Below are 18342 nucleotides of genomic sequence, written 5' to 3'. Positions count from 1 at the left end.
AATGAAAAAACTAGGTTATGTAGAAACATGTGATGATACTACGCATCCCATTCTGCATGTTGGTAAAGTGCCATTGTCTATGCAGCATGGCAAAATGAATTACTTGGCTGATGTGCTTCATGTTCCGAATATTACAAAGAACCTGGTTTCTATTGGATATATGGTTGAGTAGGGTATGCAAGTAAGGTTTAATCCTCAAGGATGTTTTGTGGAAGACTTCAAAAATAAGTGTCGCTTGGTTGCAAAGGGTAACAGAAATGGCAAGATGTTTACTTTGGATGTGAACTTGCTTGAGATAAAGGCAGCCACCATGCTTGCGCATGAAACAGGTGTCATTACAGATATTGACATATGGAACAAGCGCATTGGTCATGTGAATGTACGACTGAAGTATATGAAGGCCCAAAATATTGTTGCAGGTTTGCCAAAGTTTAAGGTTGACAGTATGCATAAGGTATGTGAAGCATGCCAACTTGGTAAGTAGGCCAAACATGATTTTCCACATGAAAAGGATGTCAGTGCTACAAGGCCATTGGATGTCATACATTCAGATGTATGGGGACCGACCAAGATTGCAACAATTGCAAGTTGCAGGTACTATGTTACATTCATTGATGACCACACTAGGAAAGTGTGGATGTATTTCATGAAGCAGAAAAGTGAGGTGTTTGCTCACTTTCAAAGATTTAAAGCCTTGGGTCGAGAAGGAAAAAGGCATGCAAATAAAATGCCTAAGATTAGATGGTGGGGGTTTCCAATGAGTTCAGTGATTTCTTCATAAAAAGCAGGGAATCAAGAAGCAGTTTACGGTTGTACACTCCACAATAGAATGGTGTTTTAGAAAGGAAAAATAGGCACATTGCAAAGTGGCACATGCCTTGATGGATGAAAAGAATATGCCACATTACTTTTGGGCAGAAGCAGTACAACTACTGTGTACATTATAAACATGACACCCACTGCAGCTATTCATGGTATGACTCCTGAACATAAGTTTACAAAGCATAAGACCGCATGTGTCTCACTTGAAAGTGTTTGGGTGTATTGTATATGTACATGTTCCTGATGAAGTGAGAACAAAGTTGGATCCAAAGCTAGAGAAATGCATCTTCATTGGTTATGCTATGGAGGCCAAAGGTTATAGATGTAATAACCCTACCACTCATGAGATGCGAGTAAGCAGAGATGTTGTCTTCAATGAGATGAGTAGCTGGTATACACCAATAGTGAAGGCAACAGAAGATACAGATGTGAGAAGTGCTGATGTTGCACCACATGTAAAGCAGCAATCACAGGCGCTCAGTGGACCTAGGGAGTCCTCGAGCAATGGATCCAATGTTAGCCCATGCTCAGGCAGGTTGAGGAATGATCTAGGTACACATGTATCATGGAAAGGGAAGGAAAAGGTAGATCAACCTTTTGTGCATGTTCTGTCTCAGCAAGTCACTCATATGTGGATGGTGACTCTAGTGGCTCTCTGAGCAGAGCCTTGATGAGGAGCTTGGCATTGTATCTGTGGTTACTCCTAGTGTAAGGAGAGCCAGAGTTGTTTTGAGGACACCTGGCAGTGATCCAGGTGTACGCAGGTCTACGAGGGTTAGATACCCTATTGATAGGTTGAGATATGATGGATATACAGCCCATCATTATGCTTACATGGTAAAAGAAATATAGGAGGTTGATCCCACTTGCTTTGAGCAAGCAATTGGAAATAAGAAATGGGAAGATGCCATGGATGAGGAGATGGCAGCGTTGGAAGAAAATGCAACATGGAAGTTAGTGCCTTTACCTAAAGAAGGCAATTGGATGTAAGTGGGTGTATAAAGTCAAGCACAATGCTGATGGTTTAGTGAGCAGGTACAAGGCAAGATTGGTTGCCAAGGGCTATGCATAGACTATGAGGAGACATTCTGTGAGACACTCGCCCCCTCCGCGATGCCCCCTCCGAGGGTGCTGCGTGACGAAAGCAGTGTCAGTCTCTCCCACAGGGCAGGGATCCACACTCGGGGCCTCGCCCACCACATATGTCTGGACAAGAGACTAGCTCGGCGGTTCCTCCAAAATGGAGAACCCGAAAAAACTTCCCTTGCCCGGAAAGCACAGGCGATTCCACTAGGAAAATCATCTAACATGAGAATTGATCTATCGAGTCAAAGTCTTAACTAATAAAATTGATCTGACTGAACCCAAAGTCACGGTCAGATCAAGGAAGAGACTTGCACTTGGTCCATTGAATCACCGCTTTTTCCTCCTTTTGTAGTAGCGAGGCACAGCCCGCTGATTCCCTCCCACAAAACAAGGGCCTTCCTAGGACTTATTCTAACTAACGTAACTTAATCGTAACTATTTGTATCGCAGGAATCCCCCGATCTAGCCTACTAACCCCAACCGGTCCATGGGTTAGCCAACTGCCCAACCACTGTATTGGTGGGATTCCTTTATAAAAATTTGGTTATTTTTTGCCTGGGTACCGAGGAAAAGAGTTCCCAAGCCCCCTAGCCGATGCTTCAAGAAAAATTGAAGGTAGTTATACCACTTACACACCCAATATGAAATTGCCATTTTAACAGATTTGATTGTCTTTGAAACAATCTTTCAATGAAATCATAGTATTACTGATCATAATCCTCCAAGATATTGAGTCCATTGTTTTACAAAGTATATCATCCGAACTCTCCATTGAAGACCAACTGGTCAACCAACGAGATCCAATATCAAAATTCCATTCACAAAAGCCATTCTTTCAATTCATCCATATCTTTCTCGACGTACGCATGGGTGTCCTAGCAACCGTGAGCCCGTGCATCACCTGGTCAGAACCCTCTAGGATCCTACTTAGGTGTCCTAGCACTTCACTCAAGCACTGCTTTGTCGGTCCTCGCCCATCGTACCAAAAGCGCACCATTTTAACCATACCGAGGCTGGTCAAGACCTCGGTAGGTTTTGCCGCAAGCGACATCCCTTAACAACTCCCCGCCAGCTATTGTAAACGAGTATCTCCTTAATTAAACACATACCAAATGCTTCCTTCAGTATTCGGGCGTAAAACAACCCTTTAAAAGAAAACAGATGTTCTATGCAAGTAGAATTCCCGGTTCGACATTGGTTCCACAAAACCCTTTTTCCTTAATCTAGATTTTCTTAATGAGAATCAATGATCTCTCATCAGGGTAATCTACCCATCATTTGACTGAATTTCCAACTAGATTCTTGGTGATTTCGGTAAAGGGAAAACTATGCTACTTCAACCATAGTCTATTCTTTATGTCAAGAATTAGAATTGGTCATTCACAAGGTTTTTGCTTGACTTAGATTCGAGAGATGGGCAAGTAGTTTACTGGCCGCCCCTCTCGTAGTCGTGGTCTTAACCAAAATTATTCAGTTTACTTCTAACTTTGATTCCTAAGGCTTTTTTTCAGATAAAAATCTACTGAACTTCTAACCATAAGGAAAATTCCAACTTTATGAATTTCATTCCATAATAGATTAAGAATTGGTTCTATATGAGAATATCGGGTATTTATAAAAATACTCTTCTTCAATCAATCTAATTTTGAGTAAATATCAATTTGGTGATTTATCCACCTAAAATATCTAAGAATATTCTTTCTACCAATTTAATTATCAACCCTAAGTTTCTAGATGGAATTATGGTGAAAATTTCTCTTTTTTCACCAAAATTTAATTTAAACCTTTCTCTACTTAAAATATCATAAAAATTCTTCTTTTAAATTAAATACAAATATCCATTTTTTGAATATGCTTAGATCCCTCTTTTTACATTTAAATGATTAAATTCCAAATGTCATGGGAATTCCTCTTTTATCATTTAAAAATTTCTTATGAATAAAATAAATTTATCTAAAATTTCTCTTTTTTAAATTAAATAAAAATATGTATTATTTTAAATATGCCAAAAATTCCTCTTTTACTATTTAATTACTTGGATCTCAATTATCATGGGAATTCCTCTTTTCGCATAAAAATAAATTTATCAAAAATTTCTCTTCTCTTTTAATTAAATATTTATGCATAAATACTAAAATTTATTTCAGATGAATATAATGAAAATCATTCTTTTTGCATAAGATGTCCAATCCTAAAATGGTTTGAAGTCCTCTTTTAGCATTATGCATAAAAATAAGATATGTATTATTTTCTGACATTTTTACCATAGCTTCTCTCTATTACTGATAATTTTTAATTTTTTTCTTAAAAGAATAAAACATTGTAATGCAAATATGATAGAAGATCTATTCTTAAACTTCAATCTAAACTATGAATTTAAATCATAATTTTAACCATAATCATAAACTTAATTATGATTATCTACTAGATTAAGCTATTTCCATTATTCCTCTTTTTCCAAATTGATAGGATTATCTCTTTCCCATTTAGAATCAATTAAAGTAGTTTTTAACTACTTATAAATAATCTAAAAGAATTAACCATTATTTTGTGAACATAAAAGCATAAAAATACCATTTTCTTACTCTCTAGCTTAACAAGCTTAGAGTTTGATTTTGAATTAAGAATTTATCAATGAGAAGCATTCTTTTGCTAAAGAATTAGCCATAGGAATGACTATTCTTTTTGAGAGAGATATATACATAAGAAAGCATTCTAATTAAGCAGCATAAAGATTAACTTTTTCTTGATTACACATTAAAATTCTTAGGGAAAGATTGATTTGAATTTAAAACAACCAATTAGAAAAATTCTCAAGGTTGAGAGGGGTTGACAAGAGAAGTCATTTGAGAAACTTTAACAAAAAACCATAAAATTCATTCTTACCTCAAGGATTAGCTTACTTCTTTTCTAGAAGTGAAGCCCCCGACCAATCAATTACTTTAGCAAGTGGAGAAGAGAGCTCCAAGAGTTGTTGAAGAGAGAGAGAAGCTCCAAGCTCCCCAAAAGTAGAGGATTTTTTAGGGATAATAGAAAATATAATTATTTTAATGTAATACTGGCATGGTATAGCTCACAGATGAGAATACAAAAGAATGAGGGTCTATTTATAGATGAGGGAGGCCACTAACTGAGTCCATCTAGAATCTAGAATTTTCCAGCTTCAATTTGACTGAATTTGGACAAGATTTGGACCAGTTTGGCTCCCCTTTTGATCCAGTTTGACCCAGGAGAGAGGAGAGATAAAAATATCACAATTTTTTTGAATTAAAAAATCCTTCCGCACATGTGAAGGAGGGGCCTTACTCAAAGGTCCCCCTCTCCTTACCAAGGTGTCAAAAATTCATCATTTCTCCAAAATATCTCATTCTTTATAGTAATATCTCTTAATTTTTAACTAATAAACCTTGTACTCAATCAACTCTTCATCTTATGTGAGCATTTACTCATTTTTGGATATTTTCTTTTATTCATTGGATTTTCTCATCCCAACAGTTGGATTAATCCTATTGGCCCATAGGAACCTTAATTGAACCATAATCGAGAAATTTTTGAAAATCTGGACCCTTAGGTTGTCCCTTATATCATTTTTAATTAATTCCTAATGCACATTGGAGAATCTATTTTGAGCTTTTGTTTTAGGAAAATATATTTTAGATATTAGGAGAATTTTTATATCTAAAAATATCTCAATATTGAATTATCTCTCTCTAGAATTTTCTCTCTCTAGAAAAAAACAAGGAGAAACAATATTTTCTTGCATTCTGAAATAGGAAATGATTACAGGGGATTGAGATAAAAGCTTTTTTATTATTTAGGCTAAGGAGGAATCCTACAGATTCAGCCCGGTTGCAAGAATGGTAACTGTGAGAGGTGTCATTGCTATGGCTGCATGGCTGCACAGCGAAGGGTTGGTCTTTACATCAAATGGATGTAAAGAATTCTTTCTTGCATGGTGATTTGCAAGAAGAAGTGTACATGATGCAGCCACCGAGTTATGAGAGTGATGCACATCCAAATTTTGTGTGCAGGTTACGCAAAGCCTTGTATGGCTTGAAGCAAGCACCCAGAGCATGGTCAAACAAGATCGGGGAGTATCTTGTTACCATTGAGAATATATATAAAATATAGTGGCATTTTCTTATGTTTATATGAATTGTAATTGTTTTTTTTTGTATTTGTAATATTTTTGCAATGTCCAAAAAAAGGGAATATAATGGGAGAGATGTGGGGACACATCTCTCCCATTCTGTCCCTATTGTTTTTATTACAGACTACAGCATGGCTACGCACGCAATTCTGATGTGGCCATAGGCACTGCATGTACATAGTCGTGCGTATATTTGCACCAAAGAAATTTGAAATTTTGAATTTCCTTTATTGGTGTGCGGTTGTGGGATGTGGCTGTGCTCTCGTTCTCTTGTAGTGTAGCCTCTTCATCATAAATCACTCTATACTTTCTCTCAACAATCCCATTTTTTTGAGGGGTATACTTGCATGTAAGTTGCCTTCTAATCTGATGTATGTTCTCTCAAGAACTCATCAAATTCATGTGAGGTGTACTCACCTCCACCATCTATCCTTAGGCACAATCCGATGACCATATTGCTTCTCCACAAGAACTTTGAACTCTTTGAATATTCCCAAAGCTTTACTCTTCTCTTTCAAGAAATAGATCCATATCATCTTGCTAAAGTCATCAATGAATGTGATGTAGTACTTGCTTCCATTAATGGATTGGGCTTGTATAGGATCCCAAACATCACTATGCATAATCTCTAAAGGTCTATTACTCATTTCCTTGGGAAATGGAAATCTTGTTTGCTTCTCAAACTAACACACATCACATACATGTGAAATCACATCATGCTTCAACCTTAGAAAACACCAACAATGCGTTTTATTTTACATAGCTTTCAGCTTTTGAATGTTCACATATGCCATACATCAATGTCTTGTACAATCCCATGACTACATGAAAACATGGCTGAGTTCAATTCTAGAATACCCCTACATCCAAAGTAAACAATCTTCCTTCCTTTTAACCATTTGCAAGAGATAAAATCCATTCATAAAGTCTTCCATAAAGCAACCATGCTCATTAAATCTTACTTGCAATCCTTTCTCTACCATGTGTCCAGCGGATGATAAATTCTTAGTGATATAGATGACACATACAACACTTCAGATGGTCTTCATAAAGTCTTCCAAAAAGCAACCATTCTCATTAAATCTCATTTGCAATCCTTTCTCTACCATTTTTTCAACCCCGATGCCAAATTCGTAGTGATATAGATGACACACACAACACTTCAAATGGTCTTCATAAAGTCTTCCACAAAGCAACCATGCTCAGTAAATCTCACTTGCAATCCTTGCTCTACCATTTTTTCAATCAATGAAAAATTCTTAGTGAGATAGATGACATGTATAACACTTTAAACATGGTCTTCAATCTACCATCGTGTATCCTCAATGGCACACTCCCAACATGAGTAATAGGATGTTGTGTATCATCCCCTATAGCAGCATAACCCTATGACTATTTAGGTGACATTCTGTCAAAAGACTCTCTATGGCAAGTAATGTGATTTGATGCTCCCGAATACATGTACCATGTCTCATCAGCTTCACCATGTCAAGTCATGCTATCCATAAAACGTTTCATAGAGCAAACAAATGATTTGCACTCTCATCATTGCTAGATGATAATAATTCCCATGTTGGACTCTTCCACCACACGTGTCATTTTACTTCTTGTATCAATCTCTTGTGATATGACCAATCTTACCACAATAGTGACAATCAATCCCATTGCTTTATTGTTGTTAAGATTGCCAATGAACTCTTCCTCTCGAGCTAGATCTCCCCATGCCTTGGGAATAGGATCCTCTACCGCCTCGTACACCATATGAAGACTGGGAATTCTGGTCTATCCATCCAACCACGTCCACCTATATGTTCTCTAGATATAGATTTCCCCTTGCTTCTTGAAACTCTATGAGAGTAGAATGCTTGGTTCCTTGCATGCTCATTGCTACTAGTAGATTTACCAAGCCCAAGCTTTAATTCTTCAATAATGATCAATGAGAAAAACTCCTTAAAATTTCATGGATTGCCACCTCTAATTGTGATACATGTATTAAATTACTTATACTCTTTTACCATTCAATGTGATTGCCACAAGATCACTATCACCCATAGGTATATTTATGGATGCAAGTGCATCTATATATCCCTTTATCTATTGCACATAATCATGTATGCTCTTATTATTTTGAGTTATAATATAAATCTCTTTCTTCAATTGAATCTTCCTTGCATGTGTATCATATGCATCCTTGAGATTATCCACATCCTCATGTATATGACATAGCATAGAATTTGTCACACATATAGAGAAGTAATGCAACACTTTGTATTCTCTTTCCACGACCAAGTTCTATGTGCTTGAAGTTGTGAATATTTTGGGTTTGTTGTAGGAAGTTCTGGCTCTTTATCTCATTACCTATCACCAAGCTCCATTAGCTTTTTCCTTTCAAGAAATTTTACATGCGGTAATTCCATATTTGAAAGTTATTCTGGTCAAGATTTTCAGCCACAATTCGCACCAGGCCATCACCCATGTTTACTAAATATACAATGCTTCAATGAGCACGCTCAACCAACTAGTGTAACTAATGTGGTTAAATGCCAACCACTAATATATGTACATGCACAAATCGTATCAATGTCGTGTCAACACCACTTGTACATTCACTTGTTGTTGCTCAATGCAAAAACATTCTAAAAACCATCCTTAAACCATATACATGTCCACATTACACTCCCACATGCTTATTTTCTCCATACATGATTGCATTAAGCATCACATTCCAATTTCTCAAGTTTCCAACCTCGTCAACCAAACTTCACATACATTAACACTTTAAACTAAATGTTGTAGTAGCAGGTATCCCAAATCTACAACAACAATATACCCTTATCTTTTTCTGTTCATAATTGAAGCTTTATAACTCAAAATCCAATGTTTGGGCAGTCAAAACACATGTAAATAGAATGGGGATATACAAATAACACTTGCATGTATCCTAATTAGCTCTCACACAACCATAGATAAGAATAGGAGAAGCTATTATTTTATTCCACTCTTCTTTGCACACTCTCAATCTTCAAAATCCGCAAACACACAAGTTTACACCACACTCATGTTACACCAACTGTCCACACACTTGGTCATCATTGGGCACCGCCAATGATTGTCCACACACTCCTACTGCCAATGCATACCATGCATACTCTATCACACCGACAATCAGAATAAACTTTCTATCTCAATAGTTATGCGTGTGGCTCTATGCGAGAATATACATGTAGCTACTACAAGGCTATACCACACACCCATAGCCACATGTATAGCTGCGCATGCATAGTCGCACCACCGCCTCGAAATTTCGCACTATTGAATTTCCTTTATTTTACACGACTTTGGGTACAACTATGCTTGCCTTCTCTTGTAGTGGATGTAATACATGAGAAATACAATTAACAACTCACAAGAAACATGGATTCCATCAAAATAATCATGAAAACCATAATCACATACATGTTTTACCATTGAATATAGCATAATACAAAGCATTTTCTTGTATTGTGGAGGTTAAAACACCTAGCTTGTAGGGAAAATACTTGAAGTGTCCAAGAAACACATTTAAATAGCAAATGTTTAATGCGATAAGGCAGTAGGGCGTAAAATAACCCTGGCTGACGACACGAATATCAAATCATATCATGTCTACATGTATGTTTTTAAAGTTGGCAACAAGCAGGATATTAAATTGGTGGTGGTGGTGGCAACATCTCATTTTCTCTCAGCCCATTGAGGGTGATGAATGCCATGTCCATCCCCCGTGATGCTATATGTATGTTTATAAAGTTGGCAAGTGGGATAGTCGACTGGTGGTGGTGGCAACATCTCATTTTCTCCTGCGCCGTTAAGGGTGATGAATGCCATGTCCATCCCCCATGATGCATGGATATCGAAGTGGCAATGCACAAACCAAATCCCTGCACATTGCATCATCTATCATGAGAAATCTTATTTACAATGACAAATTTCTCTTTAGAAAAAGACTTCCTTCTTCAACGTCAAGAAGGACTTTTCAAAATGAACTCAAAATACTTCAAAGCAAATTAAGAGAGTAGCAATGAAGTGTTCTACAGATTATGAGAGAAATAAAGACGGAAATTCATATTGTGTGATAAGGTAGAGGCTAATATGTGTGTGTGGGGGGTGGGTGTGTGTGTGTGTGTGTGTGAGAGAGAGAGAGAGAGAGAGAGAGAGACGTTAAGGTAAGCAAGATTCATAATAAAGGATGAGGTGCTACATAATAATATTGATTACCTGGGTTGAGAGCTTGGAAGCGGACGGCAGCCCAACCGCCAGCAGGCACGGAGACGGTGTTGCGAGAGACAGGGTTGACGAGGTTGAAGGAGGCAGGGTCAGTGGAGGCGTTGAAAGTGCCGTTGCCCCTGCCCACCTCGTAGAAGTTTTGGCCGTGGAGATGGATGGGGTGTTGTTCGAAGAAGAGCGTGGCCGTGTCTTGGTATACCACCTGTACAGTGCTGTTGAAAGGGATCACCCGCACCCGCGTCCCCGGCAACGCCACCTTTATGTCCGGGTTCACTGCCGTGTAATCGTATTGGAAAAGTGGCACGTCCGGGAAGTTCGTCGTGTAAATCCCGCTTATGTTGTAATAGTAGGCCTAGAACAATGGATTTCACACTCATCTCATTATTTGTATATTTTTCATTGATTGATTGTCTATTATTATAAAGCCTCACCAAACGTATTCAAAATTACTTTACTCGTAGACCTGTCAAACAGGTACTCCTATATGTGTGGGTCAGAATTACTCATAGAACTCCCAAAGAGACACTCCTGTATGTCTTTAGCTAAAGACATCAATGCTTGGGGGGTGCATTCCTAAGACACCCTAGGTATTAAGGGGTATTTAAAAAATGACCCTTTTTTCTTTATAGACTTACGGTAGGTTATCGACTTAAAAAGCCCCTTCTGTAAATGTATTTCTATAAATTTACCTTAAATTTTTGAACTGAAACTCACGTATCATACTTACATATTTTTAGATGAATTCCCTGAGCAAATGTCTCTTTGACCACGAGTTTTACTTTCAAAATGCAGAGTTTTAGAGATTCTAGATATTCAAAAGAAAACGTCTATTTGAATTCTACGACCACTATAGGTGTTCAAGATAGTCACACTTTAATATAATAATAATAATAAATTTTATCTCGTGTGTAGCTCTTTTTTTAATTAAAAAATATATAGTAGAAGCTATGCCCACCTGGAGGAGCGAGATGTCGGGGTTGACAAAGGTGATGTTGCTGATGGAGGCTCTGATGAGGCTGTCCTCGGGACCCTGGCAGGTGCGTCCGGTCGGACAAGGCTGGAGAGAGTAGCCTACAGTGTGGAGCAGGTCCACGTCCACGGTTTTGGGAACCTCGTAGTAGTAGTAGCCTTCCGAGTAATTCCTGCCCTTGAGGCTAGAGTAGAAGCGGTTGACGAAGTCGGTGTCGTTGGCCAAGGGAAAGCCGGGCAAAGTCAAGTTGGTGGATCCGGGCATGGTGCCGTTGTAGCTAAGGATGGCTGTGGTGGCCACGGTGGGAAAGGGCACATTGGACGTATTGGGCATCGAGAAGACGGAAGCTGCGATGTAGTACTGGCCTATGGGCTTGTCGGCCGTGAGGAGAACGTTGGAGGTCTGGCCGGGCGCCAGCACTATGATGTCTGTCGTGTATGGCTCCACATACTGTGCGTCGGCCTCCACAATTGTGAGGCTGTGATTGGCCACCGCGAAATACATGTGGAAGTTCATGCCTGCATTGATTAACCTCAGCATCACCGTCTCTCCCTGCGTCACAGTGTATACCACCGTCTCTGCATGCATATCCACAATAATAATACGGTTACCTCTGGTGGGGAGCACATTATAAGTACAACCACAATAAAATTGCCTTGAGTTTTATAACATAGATTTCCCCCCCTTTTTCTTTCCTTTCTACTCTGCAATATTAGTAGAAGACCTTGGGCTGCTCAGGGGCAACCATTCCTATTAACTTCTTAAACTAGGAAATTGTGGTCGAGGTACTAGCTATTACGATACTTACCACTGGATGAGCAGTTATAAAGGTCCCCAGGCTGTCCATTGATAGTAATGGCATCGGAGATGTTGTAACCTCCACCTTCAACAAGTGCCTGATTTATGACATCCTCCACATTCGCATTCCACCACTCACCTAGACAAAAACAGTAATGTACTGTGATTTATGAGTGATCATGTATAATCCTTTGAGTACTTCTCTTTGAAGAGGTTGCAATTCTTTCAAAACCAAGTTATAAGCAGAATGATTGAGGGTTATCCAACCTAGAAGGAGAGGGGGGAGCTCTTGGTTGGGTTTGGGAAATGGGTAGGGGCTCTTGTTGTTCGTGAGAATGATAAAAGCTCCATAAAGGCTGGCTCTAAGCCAGCTATTATGGGCATGCCAGAAGAGGGTGCCCCTTTGTTCAAGGACCTGAAACCGGTGCACATAAGACTGGTTGGTTTGGATGGGGCATTGCGTGATGTAGGCTGGCCCATCCGCCCAACACGAGCGCAGCTGCCGCACACCATGCCTACATAAAGACCATTACGCAATATATATATATATATAAAGATATCATTACACCAATTATAGGCGGCTGCTATAAGGATAAATACGCTCGTAACTTTTTTTTTTAATGTAGTAAATTAATTGATCATACCAGTGTATGGTTATGCCGTATGAAACAAGGTTTGTAACGTTAACCACCACATTGTCTCCTTCCCTCACATAATTTGTTGGGCCGGGGAACTCGCCGTTCACAGTCAAGAGAGACTTCGTCTTGCAAAGGCGCGTAACATTGGTGTTTTGTATCTGACAACACCAAAAGGCGCCCAGGATTAAATATATAGGGCAATCATTAAATGCAGCAAAATCCCTTCTAGAGCTTCGATTAATATGTATAAATTATACAAGAAGGAAAGGGCGGGGATGGGGGGGTAATTCCTACCGTGAAATTGAAATAGCGAGTTCTTGCAGAGGCCACGTTACACAGGGTGAAGGCAAAGAGTAAGGTGAAAGTAAGCTTGCATGGAAAGTTTTTCGGGGTCATCAATAGAGTGAACATATTTTATATCTATATATATGCAAAAAGAGAGAGAGAGAGAGAGAGAGAGAGAGATTGAGAGATTTTGATTTGAGGATTCGAAATTAGCAGCAGGAGGCTCACACAAATCTATATAGCAGGGGTATCACCACAGCTACACTGATCACTGCAGGTGAAGCTTATAGTAGCCTTGGAGATGCATTAATGTGATCGATCATTTATACTGCTCTTGCATGTCGTAGAGGTTGCCCCAAACAGTACAACTCTAGCTACAGAAGTATCCAAGCATGAAAGAGTTTGAGATAGTGCGTTTTCAAACGGAAAAAAAAATGCATGGAAGCTTCCTTTTGAGCCGTCCAATTGAAAATATATACATATGTAGTGTTCAATTGAACAATTAGTTGTAAAACAATGAACGTTCTTTCAGACCTTTTCACTCTGGGCGGAAATTGGAAGGCCTACCTTCCATTTGGAGGTGGCCACTGACCTTCTTCTAAATATGTATGTTTATGTCTAAAATTAATATTAATTTTAGAAATATATTAATTTTAGAAATTCTACAGCAGTAGTCTCCTCTTGAAATTGGGGAAGGCATACCTTAAGCTTTCAATTTGGATGCCATTGACTTCCAATCATTTTATTTTGACAAGCATTTTAATTATGGACCCAGTCCTATTTTCCCAAAACCCGGCTGTGTGACAAGCGACCCGCAGCCGCCACCATAGGATTGTTTTCCAGCAATTTATAAAGAAAAAGCCCTAGTAGTTCTATCGACTATCCGAAGTCCTCGGCCGGCAGCAATTTCTTTGACTGCTGCCACTTCTTCTCAACAACCAGCGACGATCTCCAAGCCAATGAAAAACAGTCAATATTATATGTACCCCTTCTAGATACAAGACTCCGGGGCCCGCCCGACCTTTTTGCATAGGTATGAGCGTATGCCAAATATGCAGTCTCTCTCTCTCACGCGTATGTACATGTGGTGTGATTGTTTTTATATATAATAGTAAATATACAATATTATTATATATTTACTATATGTGCATTGGTTTATATATCATTATTACTATCTATATTATTTATATAGATTTATGTTAAATTATCATATTTGTAATACACACATATATATAACATTACATTATAATATATTAGTATAGATTATATATATATATATCTATATGTATTCTATATCTATTTTTTTTACTTATAATTCTCTCAAAACGTTTTAAAAAAGGGCCAGATTTTGATCACTTGGATCGAGCTTTGGACTCATAGAAACACAACATCTGAAACCAATAATATGATATTGGGTGTCATATCTACTTTCCCCTAACCTCACTAGTTTTGGCTATTTTAGGAGAATATCACTCCTTAATGTGATCTGGCACAACTATTTGTGTGGGTTTCAACTTCAAACCCTGCTCGCACGTACCAAATATCGGTGCTTAACAAAATTTTATAAAAATCATGCACATTAGGTTTCCCCCGAAATGAGTCGTACATTTGCGTTAAAACATTTTAAATTCTCCAGTCTACCCTGGTTGCACCTCTTTCTCATCGTCTTTCTACATCATCCTCTCCTATACTCATCTCCAAATGCATTTCATCATGCATCCTTCACAATGTTAACTATGATCAGGGTGTGTGGAAAGGTATAAAGTTCAAGGTAAACGATTGGGTGACTATGGAACCATCATACAAAGGTCCTCATATGATAAAAAAGGAAAAGAAGAGGCTTACTACTACAATACCATTGGAAGGAATGTATCTTGGAATTCAAGATAGCAAAAGATGGATGGAACGCAAAGGTGTAACATGTGTACACGACAACAAACGTGGACATGCATCCTTCTACTCCAGCATCTGCATTGCAAGCTCATTGTAAGATATTTCTGTAATTTAATTTATGTTCTTTATGATTCTATGGTTTATTTGTATGTGTTGTATATGTGATGGATGTTTACCCATCAACAAGCATTGAGTGACAACCTGTGGAGTCATTCTCACTCGGGCTTTCGAAGCTATGCATGCTGATCTTGGGAAAGTATTATTTACCCATCAACAAGTATTGAGTGACAACCTATGGAGTCATTCTCACTCGGGCTTTCGAAGCTATACATGCTGATCTTGGAAAAGTATCATTTTTGGATTTTTTCACTAACAAGAAGATATTTTTATACAACACTAAGTATATTGTCACTGCAAGACCAGAAGCTTATGGAAGAATGCTAACCCTTGTTAGAGACCTCTATGGCGTGGATGCCGATCATCGTATTATTTTCACTTCTTCTGGGCCACACGCGTCGGAATGGCTAGAATTCATAGGAAAACCATGTCTTGTATATTTTATGTGTGTGCTCGCAGGGCATGTCTATTAAAGGCGCACCACGAGATCCTAGGTTGAGAGTGCTAACTTTAGAATAGGTGTTTACACTAGCTAGAGTGGCCAAATGAGCCCGAGGAAATGACTTTTAACTTTGGCCGTCCAAGAGTGTAAACCCTAGAGGTCACCTACAAAACCTAAAATGTAACTCTCATGACTCATTCTCATATGCAACTAATAGAGTGCTCTTCTTATCTACTCTCTTGCTCTCTTGTGTCTTGCTTGCCTAATTCAATTAGAGTTGTTATATGCTCATTATGTATGTGTGAGTGTATGTAGGAGAGACTAGAGATTGAGTGAGAGAAGGGTCGAGCTTCCTTTGGAGTGCGGCGGCGATGGAGTGGAGCTTTTGAGTTCGGCTGTGTGGTAACATCATCTCCTACAAGAATTCGAGCACAGGTATTCACGAGGTAAGTGATGCACCTTGTCCATGATGCAATTGTGAGCTAGGTCATGGCATTTTGGCTTCTCGGTTAAGCTATTTTATGTTCCCGAGTGTGATTGGGCAATGCCCTACGACATTGGTTTATTCCTACACTCATTTTATGGTGCAAGGGATTCCCATAAGTGGTGCCGCTATCGGGGAATATCCCCACCGCATAGTCACAATACATTTTGAATGCATGTGTATGTATGATTGATTTCTTTTATAGTTTTATTTTCTGTGTTTTTTCAAGAATGGTAGAAATGAAATTCTTAAAATCTGTTCATTTTGTTACATTGTTTTTGAAATCCTAAGAAATTTATATTCGATTTTTGCGTGTTTTTCAATTTTTGCATGTTTTTTAATTTCTATGAGTTCTGCAATTTGTGCATTTAGGTTAACTCTTCTCCCACTCATCATTTACAAGTTTAATCTATGGTTTTCTGCATATCGTGGTTTTTTACATTTTTCAATTTCAAAAAGAAAATAACAATCAATTAAACATGAAATTGAAAGAATTGGGTTAAGCAAACCATAAAATCGGTTTCCCAGTATAGTATTTATTCTAATTTTGACTCCTTATGTGGAGAAATTGGGATAAACTCAAAAATTAGGGGAGGATTTACAACACACAGAAACTTCTGTGTTTTCTGCACATTCTGCATTTTTGCATTAGTGCAATCAACACAAGTTAATCAAGCCTAATATGGGGCATCTTGACTAGTTGTCCGCATTTAATGTGTGCAGGCTTTTAGGCCACTATAGCCAAAAAGTCCAAAAGCCTGTCAATACCCATTTTTGGGTAAGTTTTGAATGGTTGGACACATTTGCATACAGACCCAGGTTAAAGATTCTAGGAAAACCCCTTTTCGGTAAAACCAAAAATTGAAATCGTAAACAGTAAACCAATAACATAAAAAGTTTTTTTTTTAAAAAAAAAAAAAGATAATTCCCATTTTTGAATACTTAAAAAAGGGGACATGGATAACATGTTTGTAAGTTTCTCAAAACCCTATCATATGACCTATCGTTGGAAAGCGCTTGAAAAATGGAATCTAAAGAGCTATAAAGCGCTCATTTTGGATTAGTGGTGTTCAAGTTATGGTTAATCCAAACTTTTGACCACGTGTCCCAAACTTGTAGGAAATTCCCATATTCCCCAATATGGTATTAAAGGGAAAAGGTAAAAGATCCATGGTCCAAAAAGGAGAGTATATAATTTTTTTGAAAAGTGCATGCACAAACTTGCCTAATATATATTTTAGGCTATTGCGGTCGTGCTCACATAACTTGTGTGACACCCAAAAAAAATTTACATTTTTACATAGTTGAGGAGCTTAACTATGGGAGCTAGCGCTTGACTGACCTAAAAAAAGTACATTATTTTTTGGGCCAAACAGGTTAAGAAACACCAAAAACGTATTTCGAAAAAACTAAGGACAATCTACAAGTCTTCAGAAAAAATAAAAAAATAAAATTTAAAATTTTTTCAATAATTCCCAAACTTGTCCAGGACATCTATAGGACCTTTCAACACTCCACCTATGATCTTGGCATGTATTAGAGGCCTATTTAGACGATAGTGCATCTATCGAGCTTAGTGTGTACCACCTACACTAGGCTCAGGACCTTCGATCAAAACCCAGTTTAGCATTGTACAAGGACCTGTACTAGGCTCCAGTTATATATCATCAGATTTCGAGTCAATGGAAGGATCCCTGGTCCCAAGAAGTAAGAAGCCTAACCAAGCCTCACCAATTAAGTCAGCTCTACCAGTCTTTTTGACCGCGTCGCTAGCTACCTTAGACGTTCGGCGTCAAATACTACTTCTGAACCAAATCTTACTACATACAGACAACATGATGAAGGAGTTGAGTTAAACTCCAGAGACACACCTGGTATACTCTCATCGTTACAAGTAGGGAGTGTTCACATTGATATCCCTATCCATACAGCTCCTGTTTGCAACTGCGACCATCGAACCACCCCCTGCACAAGTGCTTATGCCTGATGGTAGAACATTAGAAGAAGTTAAGGGGTAGAGGCACTGATCCAAGCTCTTAGTCAAAAGGAAGAAGAGACTTTGTAATTAGCACAACAATGATTAGTATCCCAAACAGTTCAGTATGCCCAAAACAAGTCCTAAGCTAGATTATGCAAGTACTGTCTGATAGTCTCTCGACGACTCCCCGCTAGCTGTTGCAACGAGTCTCTCCTTAGTTAATCATATACCAAATGCTTCCTCCAGCATTCTAGCATAAAACAGTCCTTTAAAAGAAAATAGAGGTTCTATGCAAGTAGAATTCCCAGTTCAAGTTTGGTTCCACAAAATATCATTGCATCTACCTTGGGGAAAGAGCTAGGCTTAAATATCATGGATCAACATCTTCTCACAAATGATTGGGAGTCTGACACATC

General features: G+C 38.3%; 1 protein-coding gene across 1 annotated transcript; it reads right to left on the bottom strand.

The window, feature by feature from the left end:
• Positions 1-9523: 9523 nt before the first annotated feature.
• On the bottom strand, positions 9524-13141 carry LOC147637955 (laccase-4-like). The gene is made up of 7 exons (XM_086798971.1): positions 13022-13141; positions 12734-12885; positions 12357-12604; positions 12100-12228; positions 11277-11869; positions 10313-10673; positions 9524-9975 (listed from the first exon to the last, which is right to left on the bottom strand). The coding sequence occupies exons 1-7, from the start codon at positions 13136-13138 to the stop codon at positions 9770-9772; spliced, it is 1806 nt and encodes a 601-aa protein (XP_086655097.1). The 5' UTR covers positions 13139-13141; the 3' UTR covers positions 9524-9769.
• Between the last annotated feature and the right edge of the window lie 5201 nt (positions 13142-18342).

The sequence above is a fragment of the Cibotium barometz genome, chromosome 6, assembly GCF_041138505.1.
Source record: "Cibotium barometz isolate CiBa-2024 chromosome 6, ASM4113850v1, whole genome shotgun sequence".
In the NCBI taxonomy this organism is placed as follows: domain Eukaryota; kingdom Viridiplantae; phylum Streptophyta; class Polypodiopsida; order Cyatheales; family Cibotiaceae; genus Cibotium; species Cibotium barometz.
This window is presented reverse-complemented; position numbering and strand designations above follow the sequence as displayed.